The sequence below is a fragment of the Oncorhynchus mykiss genome, chromosome 30, assembly GCF_057628025.1.
Source record: "Oncorhynchus mykiss isolate SJ-2025 chromosome 30, ASM5762802v1, whole genome shotgun sequence".
NCBI classification, from domain to species: domain Eukaryota; kingdom Metazoa; phylum Chordata; class Actinopteri; order Salmoniformes; family Salmonidae; genus Oncorhynchus; species Oncorhynchus mykiss.
Genome location: NC_143051.1, coordinates 28,017,574 through 28,038,671, shown reverse-complemented (window position 1 = coordinate 28,038,671; position 21,098 = coordinate 28,017,574). Strand labels below are relative to the sequence as shown.

Here is a 21,098-nt window from a genome sequence, read left to right as displayed (position 1 = left end):
CTGTCATTTCTCTTTGCTTATTTGCCATAATATGGACTTGGTCATTTACCAAATAGAAGATAGCCCTATATACCACCTCTACCTTGTCACAACATAACATTGGTTCAACATTGGTTCAAATGCATTAAGGAAAGAAAATCCACAAACTTTTAACAAGGCACACCAGTTAATTGAAATGCATTCCAGGTGAATACCTCATGAAGCTGGTTAAGAGAATGCCAAAAGTGTGCAAAGCTATCATCAAGGAAAAGGGTGTTGAGGATCAGCGTGGCAGATGTGTTGTTACCTACCCTCACCACCTGGGGGCCGCCCGTCAGGTAGTCCAGGATCCAATTGCAGAGGGAGGTGTTTAGTCCCAGGGTCCTTAGCTTAGTGATGAGCTTCGTGGGCACTATGGTGTTAAACGCTGAGCTGTAGTCAATGAATAGCATTCTCACATAGGTGTTCCTTTTCTCCAGGTGGGAAAGGGCCGTGTGGAGTGCAATAGAGATTGCATCATCTGTGGATCTGTTAGGGCAGTAGGCAAATTGGAGTGGGTCTAGGGTTTCTGAGATGATGGTGTTGATTACATAGCATAACTGATCATGACCCGGGGCTATATATCCACAGCCTTTTAAGACTGAACACATCTCATTCATGGTAAAAACAGCATCCAACGAAGAGACAGCAATATCCCTTTTCTTATGCACATTAACATGAGCATTTAGAATCTCACACCTGCGTTGCTTATATACTTCATCCAAAGTAGCGCCACCATGTACCATAACAAATGTCTTCCCCCCCCCCCCCAACAAGTCAGCTTTTTCCTGATCAGTTACGGACATTTTATTGACAATCCAAAACTTGAATTTGAGTGGACTTGCTTATTCCAATCATCTTCTTCAACATAGACCGTACATCCCCCAGCTCAGTACCGCTGCCTATTGTAGAGCAGAACTGTCTCCATGCGTTTCTCTTGACAGACTTAATGACCCTGCGTACTGACGCTCTTTCCCCTTGGAAATCAGCTAGATCCTCCGGAGTCATATTCCTACACTCTGTGAGCCCTATTTCTTTCTCCAGTAGTGCACTTTTCATTCCATTAAGGAACCACTTTCCTCTTGTCACTCACTGGTACATAGAAATTCACAGCACTCAAAATCAGAGAGGTCACATGAGGCAGCACGTACATCAACCCGGCCTCTCTAAAGACAACTCTCCAACAGACTTTAAGCAATGATCCCCAAACTGTTCCCAGTCTGCTTTATGACAGACCCCTCTGCTGAACGGTACCCTATCTGGAATAGTGACATCATATCTTCCACAATAGTACCATTAGCATCTGTATGTGTGCTTCCCCATAAACGGTTATGTGTATTAAAGTCCCCTCACCATATCTCTCTAGAGCCCATTTCTCCTGATATTTCATCCAACGTCGCGACAGGTAGTTGACGACAAGGGTTGTAAAGATGCTGTAACTTAATGTTACTACCTGCGCCGTATATATCTACCATCGCACATTCATATTAAGATGGGACAGGTATTTGACGATGTATACCAGATCTTCCCTTATGAACGTAGCACCACCACCCTGTCCAATTGATCTGACAGATCTGATTGAGCAATAACCAGGAATAATATAATCAAGACGTGGTCTAAGCCATGTTACTTAAAACACATATCACATCAGGTTTGATCTCTAAATCAATTACATATTTCTTAAACTCCTGGCCGTTAGCAATAAGGCTTCTGGCATTCCACAGAAGGATAAAAAAAACATAAGTCTAATTGTCATCATACTGATACATTCCATCATTAGTGTTATTAGGAGTCAACATATCAACAATCATGGCGACAGTCACATCTGTTACTCCTAAAAACTCTGTTGCTGCTTCCACAATGATCATCAACTTGGCAGTTTGCACAAACGCAGTCAGGTTGATCACCTTTCCAATGAAGGCCATAAAGTCAATCTGATTAACTATTAAGGTGTCCTTTGAAATTACATTTGTGTGAGCATGATTTCTGAGCAGGTCTCGTATCCATGTCTGGGACCCTATTATCTCCATCGCTCTGCCTAATAGTTCCACCAATCTGCCTTGCAGCCTCTGCATAAGAGACATTATGAGTGATTTTATATCTTTGGGCCTCTCTAGCCTCTTTCTGCACCTGGCATCCATCAAATGCTTCACTGTGTCTCCCCCACCCAACACAATTACAACCGCTAACCTTGACATTGTGGGACAAACTCTCAAACTCTCAAACAGTGAAAGCCAGGAAGCCCATCTGTACTTTCTTAGGTAAAACCTTCTCAAACATTAATAGTTGGCCACTTACGGGCTTTTACTTCTATGCCCCTCTTTCATCATCTCCACCCATACCATCAGTACTATCATCCATGTCGGCCACAGTCCAGCTGTTGCTATACCGCCAACTATAGATTCTATTTCGCTTCTCCCTATAGCTTCCTTCTCGTGCTCGTCGTCGCTTGTGCTACACGTTTGAAACGAAACTTTTCCCCCCGAAACGTCTTCTGTCGTTGAAACACAACAGGTACTTGGTTGAAGAATTCCTACTCTCGACCAATCGCCGAATAGGGGGCGTAGACTACGGCAACCGACTTCGGTTCCCTTGGGAAAAATGTTTGTGTGCCAGGTCAGCCGAAAAAAACCTTACCGAAGTCCAAACCCCCAAAACACGTCATAAAATGTCTTCATGTACGTACTGTCCCGAACTGTTTCACCTGGGAAGCATACGTCGAGGGCTAGGGGCAGGTGTGCTGACGTAATATAGCCCAACAGCCTGGTGTCATAGACTACACGTAACATAACAAACGTAAATCCGGCACACTTACACTTGCTTAAATACAGTATGTTGTGTAGTGTATGGTTACATAAGACAAATGGTCATTTAAGGCAATAACACACACATCTAGCAATCCAAAGGTTGCGAATTTAGCAACTTTTCCACTACTTCCTACTTTGCAACTACTTGGCATCTAACCTAACCATTCCCTAACCTTAACCCTTTTAGCTAACCCTTCCCCTAACCCTAACCTTAAGCATTTTAGCAAACCCTTCCCTAACCTTAACCCTTTAACCTAACTCCTAAACTTAACCCATAATCCTAACCCCTTAACCCTAGTTAACGTTAGACACCTAGCTAGAATTCATAACATATTATTAACTTTTTTTTTTGCAATATCGGAACATATAGTAAGTACGCTTACCAAATTCCTAACATATAATACGAATTGTAATTCATAACATATGATACAAAATGGATGAATCAAAATCAAATCAAATTGATTTATATACCCCTTCTTACATCAGCTGATATGTCAAAGTGCTGTACAGAAACCGAGCCTAAAACCCCAAACAGCAAGCAATGCAGGTGTAGAAGCACGGTAGCTAGGAAAAACTCCCTAGAAAGGAAAAAACTAGGAAGAAACCTAGAGAGGAACCAGGCTATGTGGGGTGGCCAGTCCTCTTCTGGCTGTGCCGGGTGGAGATTATAACAGAACATGGCCAAGATGTTCAAATGTTCATAAATGACCAGCATGGTCAAATAATAGTAATCACAGTGAACAGGTCAGGGTTCCATAGCCACAGACAGAACAGTTGAAACTGGAGCAGCAGCACGGCCAGGTGGACTAGGGACAACAAGGAGTCATCATGCCAGGTAGTCCTGAGGCATAGTCCTAGGGCTCAGGTCCTCCGAAAGAGAGAAAGAGAGAATTAGAGAGAGCATACTTAAATTCACACAGGACACCGGATAAGACAGGAGAAATACTCTAGATATAACAGACTCTCCCTAGCACCCCGACACATAAACTACTGCAGCATAAATCATGGAGGCTGAGACAGGAGGGGTCAGATTTAGTTGAGCACTCTACCTTGGTAAACAGATACACAGACAGACAAGCAATTACTCAGAATGTTTGTTTGATTGATAAATAGATAAACTGGAGAGGAGAGTTCAGTAAGAAGAGAACATAAAGCAGAAGCAGAAGTAGAAGTGAAGGGAAATAGAATACAGAACAAGAGATAAAGAGACAAACACTACCAGTTTAGATGATTACAGGTCTGGTCCTCCATTTTGAATTTCTTTGTATTTCTTTAGAAGTAACAAGAAAAGTGCTGGTCCTGACCGACAAGGTTATACCATAACACTTTAAAATAATACGTTCGTATTCAAAGTAGACTAATGCAGCAGAAATGATGCAACAAAATACTCAAGTTTCCATCGTTAGTTTAGTTAAGTCTTATCTAGATACCTGCTCCTAATAGTATAGTGTCTAGCTCTGTTTCACTTTCCTTTAGATACATTTATAAAGGTGTGGCACGTAGTTGAACAGACAGCGTTATTAATAATCATTGGACCTGCCATTGGACTCTACCGACTGCATGGGGTTATTGCAGGGACCAGAAGATTGCTAGTTGGAGCCCAGTCAAACACGGACAGAATCTACTCTGTTACAAAACACCTACAAGAAAAGTCATCAAATATTCCTGCAAATTAATCTTTATACTAAACTGAGCAAAAAAAGAAACGTCCCTTTCTCAGGACACTGTCTTTCAAAGATAATCCGTAAAAATCATAATAACTTCACAGATCTTCATTGTAAAGGGTTTAAACACTGTTTCCCATGCTTGTTCAATGAACCATAACAATTAATGAACATGCATCTGTGGAATGGCCGTTAAGACACTAACAGCTTACAGACGGTAGGCAATTAAGGTCACAGTTATGAAAACTTAGGACACTAAAGAGGCCTTTCTAATGACTCAGGGTCCCTGCTCATCTGCGTGAACGTGCCTTAGGAATGCTGCAAGGAGGCATGCGGACTGCAGATGTGGCCAGGGCAATAAATTGCAATGTCTGTACTGTGAGACACCTAAGACAGCGCTACAGGGAGACAAGACAGACAGCTGATCCTCCTCGCAGTGGCAGACCACGTGTAACAACACCTGCACAGGATCGGTACATCCGAACATCACACCTGCGGCACAGGTGCAAGATGGCAACAACAACTACCCGAGTTACACCAGGAACACACAATCCCTCCATCAGTGCTCAGGCTGTCCACAATAGGCGGAGAGAGGGTGGACTGAGGGCTTGTAGGCCTGTTGTAAGGCAGGTCCTCACCAGACATCACAGGCAACAATGTCACCTATGGGCACAAACCCACTGTCGCTGGACCAGACAGGACTGGCAAAAAGTGCTCTTCACTAACGAGTCGCGGTTTTTCTCACCGGGGTTGATGGTCGGATTTGCATTTATCGTCGAAGGAATGAGTGTTACACCGAGGCCTGTACTCTGGAGCGGGATTGATTTGGAGGTGGAGGGTCCGTCATGTTCTGGGGCGGTGTGTCACAGCATCATCGGACTGAGCTTGTTGTCATTGCAGGCAATCTCAACGCTGTGCGTTACAGGGAAGACATCCTCCTCCCTCATGTGGTACCCTTCCTGCAGGCTCATCCTGACATGACCCTCCAGCATGACAATGCCACCAGCCATACTGCTCGTTCTGTGTGTGATTTCCTGCAAGACAGGAATGTCAGTGTTCTGTCATGACCAGCGAAGAGCCCGGATCTCAATCCCATTGAGCACGTCTGAGACCTGTTGGATAGGAGGGAGAGGGCTAGTGCCATTCCCCCCAGAAATGTCCAGGAACTTGCAGGTGCCTTGGTGGAAGAGTGGGGTAACATCTCATATCAAGAACTGGCAAATCTGGTGCAGTCCACGAGGAGGAGATGCACTGCAGTACTTACTGCAGCTGGTGGCCACACCAGATACTGACTGTTACTTTTGATTTTGACCCCTCCTTTGTTCAGGGACACATTATTCAATTTCTGTTAGTCACATGTCTGTGGAACTTGTTCAGTTTATGTCTCAGTTGTTGAATCTTGTTATGTTCATACAAATATTTACACATGTTAGGTTTGCTGAAAATAAATGCAGTTGACAGTGAGAGGACGTTTCTTTTTTTGCTGAGTTTATATAGAATATCATACTGATACAGTCTGTAGTGTATAGGTTATTTTATCAATGTCTATGTGCGTCCTCATGCCAACAGTGCCAACGTAAAAAAAAAACTCTATGGGCACATGTGCAATGACATCCACAGGCCACTGGAGGGCAGTCTAAGCTGGGTACACGTAGTTCTTGATTACATCGTCGAGTAGTATGTAAATTGGTTCAATACGAGACAGATATGAACTACATTACATAATATCTGATTTATTTATTTCTGATCAGTCCATAATACTGCTTTTTTTTTAAACGGTTATTTTTTAAATGATATTCACTTTTGGTCTAGAGTAGGCCTAGAGTAGGTCTAGAGTAGGCCTAGAGTAGGCCTAGAGTAGGTCTAGAGTAGGCCTAGAGTAGGTCTAGAGTAGGCCTAGAGTAGACAAATATTGTGTTTAGAGTAATGTTTACAGTGTGAGGGGAGGAGGTAGTGTCATATGCAGAGAGTCAACAGACACCCAGCAGGTCAAGAGATGCTCCCGTTGCCTCGTAGCTTGGACCAGAGGGCTGGGCTGCAGCTGTTTTGTTCTGCAGGCGTCTCCATGCCGCTAGAATGCAGACAGTAAAACTGCAGACACAGCTACACACACACGCACACACACACACACAGCTACACACACACACACACACACAGCTACACACACACACACAGCTACACACACACACACACACACACACACACACACACACACACACACACACACACACACACACAGCTACACACACACACACACACACACACACACACACCAGTGTGGCGCAGTGGTATAGGGCACAGCATCTCAGTGCTAGGGATGTCACTACAGACCCTGATTCGATTCCAGGCTGTATCACAACCGCCTGTGTTTGGGAGTCCCATAGGGTGGCGCACAATTGTCCCAGTGTCGTTAGGGTTTGGCCGGGGTAGGCCATCATTTTAAATAAGAATTTGTTTTTAACGGACTTGCCTAGTTAAATAAATAAAATAAAATGAACACACAAACCCCATAACCATATTGCTTCTCAATCCTCATGGCCCTGAACAACTTGGTGTCTTTCTTGGCTTATTGTATGGATCTCTACTAACTTTACATCTATAAATAATTTCTAGTGAGGAAACAGGACAACGGGATGTAAACCAGCTTGTATTATTCAGTGAGTGAATGCTGCATGATTTATAAACTAGGTTATTGTCAGAGATTGCTCTCAGTCAGATTGAATCGTTACAAAATACTAGGCCTGACGCAAAAGTGCCTGTACACAGCCCTTAGTCATGGTATATTGTCCATATACCACAAACCCACAATGCGCCTTATTGCTATTATAAACTGATTAGCAACATAAATGGAACAGTAAAACTAGCATTTTTACATCATAGCCCTGGTATATTTAAGCTATAAGGCCTGGGGGGTATATGGCCAATTTATGAAGGCTGAGAGGTGTTCTTAGGGATGATGCAACTCGTCCCTGAATGCTGATTGGCTGAAAGCCATGGAATATCAGTCCATGTACCATGGGTATGACAAACCATTACCTTTTACTGTTCTTACTGTTCTAATGGCGTTGGTAACCAGTTTATATTAGCAATATGGTACCTCAAGGGTTTGCGGTATATGGCCAATATTCCGCTGCTAATGGCGCACTCCACATTGCATCCTGCTAAGATCAGCCCTTAGCTAAGCTATATTGGCCATTTACCACAAACACCTGAGGTGCCTTATTGCTATTATAAAGTGGTTTCTAACGTTTGCCACACCTCCTCGGGCATTATTGCATAATAATAATGAGATGTTTTTTTTCCCTCGTTGACAGTATTTTTATGGATTTCTATACACTGTGATGGCCTCGCGTCCCTGGCGTCTCGGAGGGTTGGTGTTTTGGGAGGGTTGAACGCTGAAAACATTCACGGAGGAGCTCGATGATGTCATCTGAAAACTCACTCCCCCAAGTCAAAGGCGCCGATTTGTTCTCTTCTTTTTTATTTTCACCCTAGAGTTTCTCCAATGCGTCGCGGGCCACAGCAGAAAAGGTAGTCAAATAACGAGGTAGTCAAGTAACTCAAGTAAACTGTAGATAAGCTTTGCTCTCTAAACGACGCGGGACTAAGGGGGTTTGGCGACTGGACATAGAACCAAAAACAGCCCCTTTTCTGTGGGCGAGCGGGTCAACTTTTATTCGAACCCCAAAAATGAATCGGAGTTTCAATAAATCCCAATCTTCCCTGCAATACTTGGACTGCATCGCGGTTGAAGTGAAAAGCAAGGTAAGCAGACTACCCTATCGATGGCACCCATTTAGGCATTTTTAAAAATATGTTTTAGGCTAAATCAGCCTAAACTACTTCACATACTCTGGAATGGGGTTTGTGGCAAAAGGGACTCGGGGGTGGTGGAGACTGCAGACCATACAACTACTTGTCTAGATTTGACCTGGCACATGCTATGGGAACTTGCACTCTCAATAATTAAGCCAGTTGTCTAAATGAAGTATTGGTTGTAAACTGTTTTCACAAGGCAACTTCTAGGGAAAACCCGCTGAAGACTAATCATGTAAATCCTTATGCTATGGCAGCAGGATTTTTCACCACTGTCACGATTTTCTAGAAAAACTGGTTTTGCAATGAGAAAAGTCATTTTTAAACGTGTTAATTATTAGAACGAAAGACTCCTGTTCATTTGCAAGAGAGTAAGTAGAGTCAAGACATGGATACTTTCTGAAACTACACTTTTTTTGTTGTTGCTACTAAGTAACCTAGTTGACACTGACAGCGTGTGGATTTCAATAGCACCACGGCAATACACAGACCGACTTTACAAAATATATCATAGCTGTGCTTTCTCAAACAAATAACATTCCAATACAAGTCCTAACATCAGTTAATTCAGTTATTTTAACAAATCTGTTCTCATTGTTGCAAAACAACAATCTAGTCATCTATCGATTTGGGCCAGAAACACATGTGTGTATGTGAAGAATTCACAAAGGTAGTGTACTGGGCTTTAATAGTCTTGTATTAGTGGACCGACTATAGCCATCTGCAGCTTCATCCCCAAACTACTTCCCGCAGCAATGCCAGAAACCCCAGACATGGAGTGTGTTAGTTATTAGGACAAGCATCTCTTGACCTGCTGGGGATCTGACTCTGTGAAGCTACCTCTTCCCCTCACCCTGTAAACATCACTCTAAGTCTAGAGTATGTGCCAGCTGCCTGCCTACCTACCTGCCTACCAACCAACCAACCAACAGACAGACTGGTGATAAGATGAAAAGGTGCTGTTGAGACTGTTTGAGTATAATAGATAAGTTCAGATACCTGATCTCTAAACTACTGGCCCATGTCTTGCCTTTCCTCCATCCTGACATGTCAAGATATTCTACTGATAGTGTGTTCTTTTACTACTATGGTATGTTGCTCAGGTTCCTCCATCATTCCTCTCTGTCCTCCTCTCGAATAAAGCAAGGTTTAAGATGGAACTGGAGTCTAGTGCATTTGCAGGTGTCTTTCACAGCCTGTCCACTTAGGCAGGTTGTATCATTTTTGTTGTGCGGTATTGGAATTTGTGGCTGGCTGTGTTTTGCTGAAGGCTCAACGCTCTTGTTGGTGAAGTGCATTATGGCACCATGCCCGCTGCAGAGCCAAGCCCCTCCATTGTCTCAGAGGGCTGAGTGAGTATTCAGCCTAATTCAGAGTTAGTATTCAGCCTCACTCTAATTCATACCAGGGCTGGAATGCTGCTGACCCACTGTCTCTCTGTCTGTGGTGAAAGGAGGCCCTGTTTCAGGAGCCCTGGGAGAGAGTTAGGCCCCCCCTTCTGGGATTTCTCTCCTGGGAACCCCTTAAGGATCAAGCAGTTTAAAGTTTTGTTTTTGGGTGTTGTGTGTTGAAAACACAACCTCGGACAGGTTGAGGGGGAAACTTTAGGAGAAATGTGTCATCGAGAGCCGTAGTGGGATGGGCTAGGTTGGGCAGGACTAAACGTGTCATCACAGAACTGTCTGTCGTAGTGATAGTGAGTCAACCAGTGTCCTCTAGTGACACAACATCCATACTCACCGTCACCACTCTATTCAGGCCTGTTGGAGTGTTACATCAGCCAGGCACCATCTCTCACCACTATCTGATGGAGAGAGTCGGTATCAGTCTCCTGGTGATGTCATAAAGGGTTTTAGTTCCTGCTTCTCACTGACCCAGGATGAGAACCTGTTCTCAGGGGAATTGTTCTGTTTCTGATAACCCCGGACTACAACAGAACAGACTAGAACAACAGGGCTTCTCAAAGGCGAGCTGTGTTGCAGCAGGCTGGTTTGTCTCTGCAGCAGGTGTTATCTGCAGAGGTGTAAGATGATACTGTTAGCATGTCTTTTCTCACCCGACAGTATCTGCCTCACCCTCTTCCCTCCCTCCCTCACCCATCATGGTTCATCTCTCAACCACTGGCATTTTCATCTCCATGCAAAACTGTCCATAGGTCAGCCGAGCAGTTTAGACTGACTCACACGGGAGAAACGTGATAAGACCGAAGCCGTTGGCGAGCTTAGTCTAGCCTCCATGTCAGTCAGTGTGTTGGCCTAATGGCTGAGCAGTGCAGTCTGTACCTGTCTGGACCCGTTGACATTCTCCTGTGTGTGTGTGTGTGTGTGTGTGTGGGGGGGGGGGGGGGGGGGCTTTGTCAGTGTGTTGTATTACTTTCAGGTTTTGATTCAAATTTAGCTCATGGCCTTGTCTAGACTTGTCTAGGCTGATGCCCTTTAGGGCCTGTTCTGCTTTAATACACAGGCTGTTCCAACAGCTCAGTCACATGGATGACACAGTAACCTACAAAAATACCAGTGACCACCTACTTTTCAACGACTAACACATTCTAACACTTCTAGATTTCTGATTTACATTTTTCATAACCGTTGAGTCATGTGAGTTCCCCCCCCCCCCCCCCCCCCCCCCCCCCCCCCCACAAGACCTCATTAGCCCAGAAGCTGAGAGAGAACAGTCACAAACTCATCACTTATTGCTTAATCTAAGGATCCATTTCTGATTTATTGTAGTGTGTGCTCGTATGCGACTTTGCCTGTGTGTATGTTTATCTGTGTTTGGCATCGGTATGAGTTGGATGGCACACCTGGCATTGCACTGCCTCACCAACATGCTCCGATGATATTTCACATAGTAATGGCAGCCTTCATGACAGGCCCAGTCTAACAAAGGTCTCCCAGCAGTCTAACCCAGGCCTCCCTCTAGGACAAACTGCCATTCAGACCTTCGTCTCTGAGCAAATAATTACCGGGCCACAGCAGAGTGCAGCACATCGCGCCACCATTCACAAATGACTGAGGTTGTAATGTGACAGTGCTATGTTGTAACGTGGCAGTGCTATTGTCAGAGACAAAGCCTAGCTTGTGTTATGCAGGCCCAGTGCCCACGCATACAGTGCTAGAGTTTCTACTGGCCGTGTCAGTCACATGACCACAGCTGTGACCCCTAGGTCAACCCAGCTGCTCTCCGTGGTGGTCCAGTCACACACACAATGACAGGCCAGTGTAGACAATCACGCCTCTAGGCATCCTGTCTGAGCAAACATTGTGTGTGTGTGTGTGTCTGTGTGCAGTCAGTTTGTCCATATAATATAGCCCAGACAGAAGACGGTGTAAACGTCAGAACAAAATTGAACTGTGTTTGCGTCTTCTCATCCAGATAGGCCGGTTGACTGCTGACTCATTCACCTGCATTGTTCCTTTGTCGAAGTCTGTTCCCTGCTCCCCTATATAGTGCAAGTGCACTACATTTGACCTGGGATCTTGGTCAACAGTAGTGGACTATATAGGGGAAAGGGTGCATTTGGGACAAGCCTAAACCTCCACTTCCCTCTGTTGCTTCAGTGGGATAAATCAAAGACCTGGGCGTCGCAGTCACATTGTAACAATCTGGCTCTGGTTTTTACCCGTGTCATCACTTGTGTTACAATGTGTAGACAGTTTTATATTGGTCAGACTGTCTGTGAAGGTCAGAATCACCATGTTGTTTAGACGTCCTGAATGAATATCGTGTCTCTGACAAAACAGAATTGGCAGTCTGCCATTTCAATTCTGAACGTCATAACCTTGGTGGTAGTAGATTGTTCTCCAACGTGAATCCGTTGTAAATCACTTCTCTTCATACCCGCAGTATGTTAAGTGTGCCCCGAAAATCTTTTCCACCCAGGTTTATTTATGTCTTACTATAAGTTTATAGGCCAGATCGATGAGATTGAGCCGACCTTATACTTGAGTCTCAAACGGGGTTCAGTGCTGTGCTCTGTCACCCATAGCAACTCTTGCTAAGTCATCCCTGTGTGTCGTCCCTGTGTGTCGTCCCTGTGTGTTGTTCCTGCAGTATGGAGCAGAGTTCCGGCGGTTCTCCGTGGACCGTTTCAAACCGGGGAAGTTCGAGGACTTCTATAAGCTCATCATGCACGTTCACCGCATCTCCAACATGGAGGTCATGATTGGCTACGCTGACATCCACGGAGACCTGCTGCCAATCAACAACGACGACAACTTCTGCAAGGCGGTGTCTACGGCCCACCCACTGCTCCGGGTCTTCATACAGAGACAAGGTGAGGAGCAGCTCCACTACACCTGTATGGTGTTGCACTTTTCTCTATCAGCAACAATCCTTGTTCTTTTCTTTTACGTTCACGTCAGTGGTTATGTCATGAATTGGGTCTGTTTTCTCACCACTAGCTGTCAGAATCCTTTTGTTTGCCTCACACTGGAGGGGTGGCTGTCCTGTACTGCTGGCCCTCTGTGTGTGTGTGTGTGTGTGGGGTGGTTTAGTCCTGTGTGTGTGTGTGTGTGTGTGGGGGGGGGGGGGGGGGGGGGGGGGGGGGGGTGGTTTAGTCCTGTGTGTGGGGGGGGTGGTGGTTTAGTCCTGTGTGTGGGGGGGGGTGGTTTAGTCCTGTGTGTGTGTGTGTGTGTGTGGGGGGGGGGGGGGTTTGTCCTGTGTGTGTGGGGGGGGGGGGGGGGTGGTTTTGTCCTGTGTGTGGGGGGGGTGGTTTTGTCCTGTGTGTGTGGGGGGGGGGGGGGGTTAGTCCTGTGTGCGTGTGGGGGGGGGTTGGTTTAGTCCTGTGTGCGTGTGGGTGGTTTAGTCCTGTGGGGGGGGGGGTTTAGTCCTGTGTGCTATCTTAAAGGGAAATTCTTGCAGGCGAATGCAGCCAATAGAAAGAAGTTGATGGGAGCCAGTGTGCTGACATACCAGACATTACTGAGAACAAAAGCACCGCTTGAATGAGAGGTTTCTCACTGTGTAGGGCTGAGCGGAGCCAAATGCAACACTCCTAAACACTGAATGGGAGCCCACCCCCCGTATACACAAGGCATGTGGAGGCCGCTTCCCCCTGTATACCAGGCATGGGGAGCCCACTGCAGCGGGCCCCAGCATACAAGTGACTCCATCATTCATGTTTCATGTGAAATCCTCAGTGGAGTGTTCACGTCATTGGCTGTGTTGTGTTTCCTGGTGTGCTGTCTCACGACATACTGCTACAGTCCGTGTTATGACAATACTCCCACTGATTGTAATACAAGAGGCTGAACAAAGCGGGGTGTTATCGTAGCACATTGCTGACACAAAGGATTTGTCTGTTGAAATGATGCCTCTCCAGTAGTCTATCATTTGATACAGAATGAAGAAACCACAGGAAGATTATACACAGCCTCTGCTAATAAAGATTGAAGGTTTAATCAGATGGTTTGAAGAGTTAAGGAAAGATGGTAAAGTATTCGTATGTGTGTGGCAGGGTACGGTGAACTTATTGCATGAGTAGTATTTGTGTAAGCATGAGTAGTATTTAGGGGATTTTGCTCTGTAGTTTCTTTGGGGATGAGTTAACATTCAGGAGCTATGTATTGAGGCCATTGTTCTACTAACTTCTAGTCATACTGAGGTGTATTCCTGCCTGTGTATCTGTGAGTAAATGGTCCCTGTGGCGACTAGCGCTGGGTCGTACCAGCAGTGCAACGGGGGCACCGTGTTAACCAGCACCACAGGTTTCCCGTCAGTCACGCTGTCCAAGCGTCTCCGGACCACCGGAGAACAATCCAGGCCTCTGTCAGAGACGGTCAGTAGTTGGAACAGGCCTCTCACAGGGCCTCTCACAGAGACATGACTCCGTCACTCTGATCCTATTCTAATGCAGTATGGGTCATCTGGACCCGCACACTGACTGAACAAACATTTAACTTGACCGTAACCTCTGAGACAACAATGCTGCTCACAACAGCAACAGTTTTAAACATTCTTTTTCACTCGGTTTTGCGTGACCTCACACTTGGAGAAAGCTGGAAAGGAACTTATTTATGCAAAACACCCCTCCTGAGTGAAACTCTGGAATCGGTTTATAAGACTGAACAGAGCAGGTTAATGTCCCTGACAATGGAGTTCCACAGCCCAGAACCCTTCACTGCCTGTCAGTTTATAGAGACTTCTCTCTCACCACATGAAATCTGACCCAGCCAATCAGAGTAGACAAGGCCCCAAGGGCCAGGTTAGGAGGGGGGGGGGGGGGGGAATAACTAGATCGCCTCCATGGTCCACTGCCATGAGAAGGACCCATTGATGTGCAACAGGTGCGCATCACCCCTCCTCCTGGGATCCACTAAGACCCTCAGATCTCTGGGTAGTGACTAGTCCACGGGGGGGGAACTGAACCTGGAAGAGCCCCGCAGAGGTTCAGTTCCTCCTGGTTTACATTAGATAAAAAAAAAAAAAACTTTTACCCCTTTTTCTTCCCAATTTCGTGGTATTTAATTGGTAGTTAGTCTTGTCCCATCGCTGAAACTCCCGTGCGGACTCGGAAGAGGCGAAGGTCGAGAGCATCTTCCGAAACACAACCCTCCCAAGCTGCACTGCTTCTTGACACACTGCTCGCTTAACCCGGAAGCCAGCCCCACCAATGTGTCTGATGAAACGGTGCAACTTGCGACCGGCCCGCCGCTAGAGCGCGATGGGACAAGGACATCCCGGTCGGCAAAACCCTCACCTTACCCGGACGACGCTGGACCAATTGTGCGCCACCTCATGGGTTTTTCAGTCCCAGCCGGCTGTGAGACAGCCTGGGATCAAACCCGGGTCTGTAGTGATGCCTCCAGCACTGCGATGCAGTGCCTTAAACCGCTGCACCACTCGGGAGGCCCCTCCTGATTTAATTCACTCTCCCCCAACTACCTTTCCCAACCCCCCCCACCCCCTGTGTGAGTGTGGGGACCTTGCTGCTTTTACAAGGGTGTCTCTCTCTCTGACCGGTAACAAGGCCTGTTGTTGGTGTAGAGGGATCAGTCAGTAGCCACATTCATCGGTGCAGCTGGCTTTCACCCGTCCTGCCTGTGCTGTCCATTGTTCAGTGAGTTATGAGGCTGTAGGATGATCAACTCAGACTGAGGGGGAGAGGATTAAGGATCTTTCTCCACCTGCTGTTATACAATATTTTCCTGAGATCCAGGAAGTGGGAATAATTCCCTAATGTCATTTCCTAGCTCATCCTGTTACTGGAGCCACGTCTGTTTTGCAAACTAATGATCAATAAACTGCCGAGATGCTGAAGCTGTGGGCTCGACTGGTCACGGAGCTGGTCACGGAGCTGGTCACGGAGGAAGAACAGTATTAGGACTGTCCTGTAGATGTATAGAGCAGAGACAGTGGGGAACTCTGGAACAGTCTATTCTAGTGTATGACTGTTACAGTTCCGGAGTTGGGAAAGATACAAGCGGAGTATAAGGACAGAGGGGGAAAAAAGAGTGGTGCTGGTCACTCACATTAGCTGTGGGTCAAAGAGCTGTAGTGGGCGAGCTTTGTGTGGCCTCCATGGCACTGCAGTGGTGGAGCTTTGGTTTGGGTGTGAAATGTCACCCTTTTCACTATATAGTGCACTGCTTTTGAAGAGGGTCATATAGGGTCACAGGCTTTAGTCTTTGGACCAGCTCTGGCCTGACAACTTCTAATGTAAACCAAGCTGAGGGTAATGGCTGCATAGGGTTAAGGTTCGACTTGTGAATTGTAACTTTTCATTGAAATTGATTCTAATTGCGTTATAAATACAGAATGAAATAGCTGGCACACATGGTTTTCGTCAGGGGTAGGCAATAGATTCAGCCGCAGGCCGATTTTTATTTATTATTTTTTAAATATGTATTTATTTATTCATTTTTTTCAGAGGGAGTTGTATGGGGGCCAGAACGTAATTAGAATTTTGTACACTGCGAATTGACCAGATCTCAGGCCAAAATCAAATGTTACTTGAAAATAGCAATTCCATACAGTTCCTTCAGAAAATATTCACACTCCTTGACCTTTTCCACATGTTGTTGTGTTGGAAAGTGGGATTAAAATGGATTTAATTGTCACTTTTTGTCAATGATCTACACAAAATACTCAATGTCCAAGTGGAAGAGACATTAAAACAGAACACTATCTTCATTAGATTCAACCTCCTCAGTCAATACATGTTAGAATATTTTTTGACGGTGATTACAGCTGAGAGTCTTTCTGGGTAAGTCTAAGAACGTTTCACTCCTGCATTGTGCAACATTTGCCCATTTTATTCTTTTCAAAATTGCTAGATAACCATTTTCAGGTTTTGCCATAGATTTTCAAGCAGATTCTCAAACGGATCGGTAACTCGGCCACTCAAGAACATTCACTGTCTTCTTGGTAAGCTCCAGTGTAGATTTGGCCTTGTGTTTTAGGTTGTTGTCCTGCTGAAAATTGAATTAATCTCCCGGTGTCTGGTGGAAAGCAGACTGAACCAGGTTTTCCTCTAGGATTTTGCCTGTGCTTAGCTCCATTCTGTTTTATCCTGAAAAACTCCCCAGTCATTAACGATTACAAGCATACCCATAACATGATGAAGTCACTACAGTTGATGACAATATGGAGAGTGGTACTCAGTAATGTGTTGTATTGAATTTGACCCAAACATAACATGATGTATGCAGGACAAAACCTTAATTGCTTTGCCATATTTTTTGCAGTATTACTTTTGGTGCCTTGTTGCAAACAGAATGCATGTTTTGTAGTATTTCTATTCAGTACAGGCTTCCTTTTCAATGTCATTTAGTATTGTGAAGTAACTACAATGTTGTTGATCCATCCTCCTATCACAGCCATTAAACTATGTAACTGTTTTAAAGTCACCATTGGCCTCATGAGTTAGGAAGGACGCCTGTATCTTTGTAGTGACTGGGTGTATTGATACACCATCCAAAGTGTAATTAATAACTTCACCTTGCTCAAAGGGATATTTAATGTCTGTTTTGACATTTTTACCCATCTACCAATAGATGCCCTTCTTTCTTCGCGAGCCATTGGAAAAGCTCCCTGGTCTTTGTGGTTGAATCTCTGTTTGAAGTTCACTACTTAACTGAGGGACCTTACACTTATCTGTGGAGTACAGAGATGAGTCATACAAAAATGCATGTTAAATCACTATTGTTGCACACACTGTCCATGCAATTTATGTGGCTTTTTATGGAAATGTTTAATCCTGAACTTATTTCAGCTTGCCATAACAAAGGGTTTAGTACAGTTATATTCAAGATATTTCAGATTTTCATTTTCTATTAATTTGTAAAATGCTGGATAAACATAATTCCTCTTTGACATTATGGGGTATTGTGTGTGTGTGTAGGCCAGTGACACGATCTCAATCCATTTTTATATTCAAACAAAATGTGGAAAAAGACGAAGGGTATGAATACTTTCTGAAGGCACTTTACCTTGATTACATATAGACACGATCATGTCTAGTTTTTTTATTTGTGTGAATACTTGAACAGATTTCCTGAATTTAAACTGTTGATATTTTTGGGGGACCAAAATAAAAATAACTTGTGGGCCGTTTTTGGCACATGGGCCACCTGTTGCCAACCACTGGTATACAAGCAAAGCATAGATGGGTTTTTATTGTTTTGTGTTGGGACAATTCCACGGTGACGGAATTACGCATTGACTCAGTTCTTTCACTTAAATATATGCCAAACAAAAACCCTTGATTTCAAGGTTTAACAAACCATACAACTCTATGCACAAGGACTACTTGAAAACAATTTCCACAAACATTTATAAAAACAAATTTTAATGGAAGAACTGTGCAGATAACTTAGGTCACAGAATTACGGTATAGTCTCCCTCAGGTTTTTGTTTGACATACATTTTAAGGGAAAAATCTGAGTCTCATCCCAAGTCTGTAACCGTGGAATTACCCATACCTTTTTTTTAAGATGGAAAATGCTTGAAATATGTATTTGTGCCTTAATTTCCCCAAACTATAGACTTTTGCTTTCATTTGTCACCCAATTTGACATGCTCCTATGAACTTCTCATGTTGGTGCTCATGGGTCCTTTCAGATGGAATGCCCATAGGCAAAAATTAGAAACGCATTTCACTTAAGATGTTACTGGGGTGCCACACAGTCAACATAAGTTTACCTTAGGGGACTCATTAACCAACCTCAATTTTCAGGTACAGACAAAAAAAAAAAATTCTGGTTGAAAGCACTGTTTGTTTATTTTACCTGAATTCCCCCCCCCCCTCCCAAACAGTCATATAGAGTTAAAAAATGTAATGTTGAATGTGCCCCATCAGAATCCTTCCTTCAACTACACTAATGTAGCATACTTCCTGCCTTTAACCAAGCAAAATACATTACTTATTATTTTTTCACGTTTTGGGAGGAAATGTTGTTTTTGAAGACAATGCCAGCGCCGAACACCGACTAAACTTTAAACAGACGACGACAGCCCCTCTTTCGCAAAACCCCCAGTTGAAATAAATACTGGGAAGTTGGGAACGAGGAGGTGGGTGATTTAGGCCAAGGTCGTCGCAGTGTGGCCGTTTTAACGTGGTGTTGTGTACATAACCTCAATAACCTTCTGTACACTCACCTGTGACAACTAGAGACAGGTAACGGCGTTAGCCAAAACAGTGGCTCTGTTACTTAGTACAAACCCACAGAACCGGCTGTCAGAAGGAAACGGCTTGGTCCAAGTTTGTCTCTTAGTTTATCACTTAATTTGGCAAGGACCATAGTGAACAAATTGGTATTATTGTTTTTACTCCTTTGACTTGGAATCGAGTTTTCACAACAGACGTTCAGGGGAAGTGTTATTGTAATTGTAGACTCTATTTGAAGTATAAATCTGTTGAGGAATAAAACTTGGCATGGTCTGAATAGAGGAATGTCATTCACACTGTAACAGAACCCTGCCGTGGGGCACTGTCTGGACTGGACTGATTATATAGTGAACCGGCTGCTTTGTTATATTTCTGTCGTTACTAAACAAAGTGGGGTGGTGCTTTTTACTAAGCATTGAAACAAACAACCCTCTCCAGTAAGTATAAGTTAATTCCCCAGAGAGGATGTGACTCCAGACCAGAGTATTGAAGAGAGCCAGTCAGTCAATTCTGAAGTCCCTTACAGAAAGCTGAGCCCAGACGGCGGACTGTATAGAGACGTAGAGAAGGCCCAGGCTGACTCGATTAGATTTCATCTGAAAGACTGAGTCGAAGTCATAACGAGCTAGAACTTTCATCAGTATTGCCATTGTAGATTGGAATTGTATCCAAAGTTAATCTTCTGTGAAATGTTTCTTAAATCCATAACGTTCTCCCTCTCATCATGCTGATGGGTTGTTGGAGGAGAGACCATTTAGCATGTCTGTTAACAAGTGTCTCTTTTGGCAACATGCACCTCCTTTCCACCAGGTGTAGCCCCCCCCTCCAGGTATGTGACTAATGGTCATTGGCTGCAACTTACAAAACATCCCAACCAACTCCTTAAGACTTGTCTGTAGCTTCGCTGCACTAAGAGTCGGTCATTGCATCCCTCCTGTGCAAACTGGGTGTTTGTTTGTCTACCACAGCAGCCAGCCACGGGGTACTGTCTGAACCTCTGGTCCACCCAGACCCCTCATTACCACAGGGCTTCTGAGAACTCCCCCCTGGAACAGGAACACGTTGTGTTGCCACTCATTGCACCGCAGACTCCTCCTGAAGAGAGACCCACATGACAGATGTTTCACCTCTCCACCAGTGTTGTGTAAAAAGCTGTGTCCCCTGAGCATTTTAAACCGGGGTGTAGAGTCATTTTAGCGACAGCCCTTTATCCCCTCCAGTCAGAACAGTGACAGCAGAGCAGGCTTAGGGATGTCACTCTCGTGCTGAGATCGGATTAGATGTCTGATTTTAGTTTAATGTAATATTTATTCATGCGAGAATTTGGCCTTATGTAAGTATACAACCTTGATGCTGCTTGGTCAGAGGAGAGGACTGCTTCATCCCTTGTATTATCGGCCATGGGAATGCATTAACTGTGCAGTTGACTTGTCTTATTGTCCATCTCTTGCTCAGATTTCAGGGATAAACGCCTGGTTCTGTTTGGGATGGTGGTCATGAAACGGGAAATGTATTTGCTGGTCCACATGTTGCTCTGGACAAACAGACAGGCTCTTGAAATGGGAGGAAGAGAACCAGCTGTCAGTAACCCCTCTGCCCCTCTACTTCCACCACTCTATTCCCCAGTGTGGGGCTTCTTTCCTCTCACTTTGGTGAAAGTGCTGAAGCTGACAGAATGACAGTTCAGAGAAATGGTAGGCTACCCTGGGGCGGCAGGGTAGCCTAGTGGTTAGAGCGGAAGGTTGCAAGTTCAAACCCCCGAGCTGACAAGGTACAAATCTGTCATTCTGCCCCTGAATAGGCAGTTAACCCACTGTTCCTAGGCCGTCATTGAAAATAGGAATTTGTTATTAACTGACTTGCCTAGTTAAAGGTAAAATAAAAAAAATAAAGTCTGAAAGAGGGAGAACCGAAAGGGAGAGAAAGGCGTCTGCAGGTTTAGGCTAGTCCAGTCTGCTGTGGTTCTGTTATTCAGACATCAGACAGCCCTGTCTGGGTCATTGGTAATCCCAGTCATATCCAGTGTGGAGACAGTGCTGTGCTGCTCAGGCTATGCTGGACCATTACCTACCAGAGAGGGGGGGACACTGGTGGGCTGTTCATAGAAATAGCTTCTGCCTTCCTGTAGGTTGTTATAGCAGTTGTTTTGAAGGGGGATGATTGGCCTGGCTGGCTGGTCTGTGT

General features: G+C 44.9%; 1 protein-coding gene across 1 annotated transcript in view; it reads left to right on the top strand.

Annotated features, from left to right (window-relative positions):
- The first annotated feature begins 7,776 nt into the window (after nt 1-7,776).
- LOC110488209 (partitioning defective 6 homolog gamma) overlaps nt 7,777-21,098 on the top strand; it is a 41,538-nt gene continuing 28,216 nt past the window's right edge. Inside the window, exons 1-2 of the mRNA XM_021560325.3 lie at nt 7,777-8,254; nt 12,359-12,581. Coding sequence (XP_021416000.1) covers nt 8,180-8,254; nt 12,359-12,581 — 298 coding nt within the window. The 5' untranslated portion in view covers nt 7,777-8,179. The remainder of the gene's footprint in view (nt 8,255-12,358; nt 12,582-21,098) is intronic.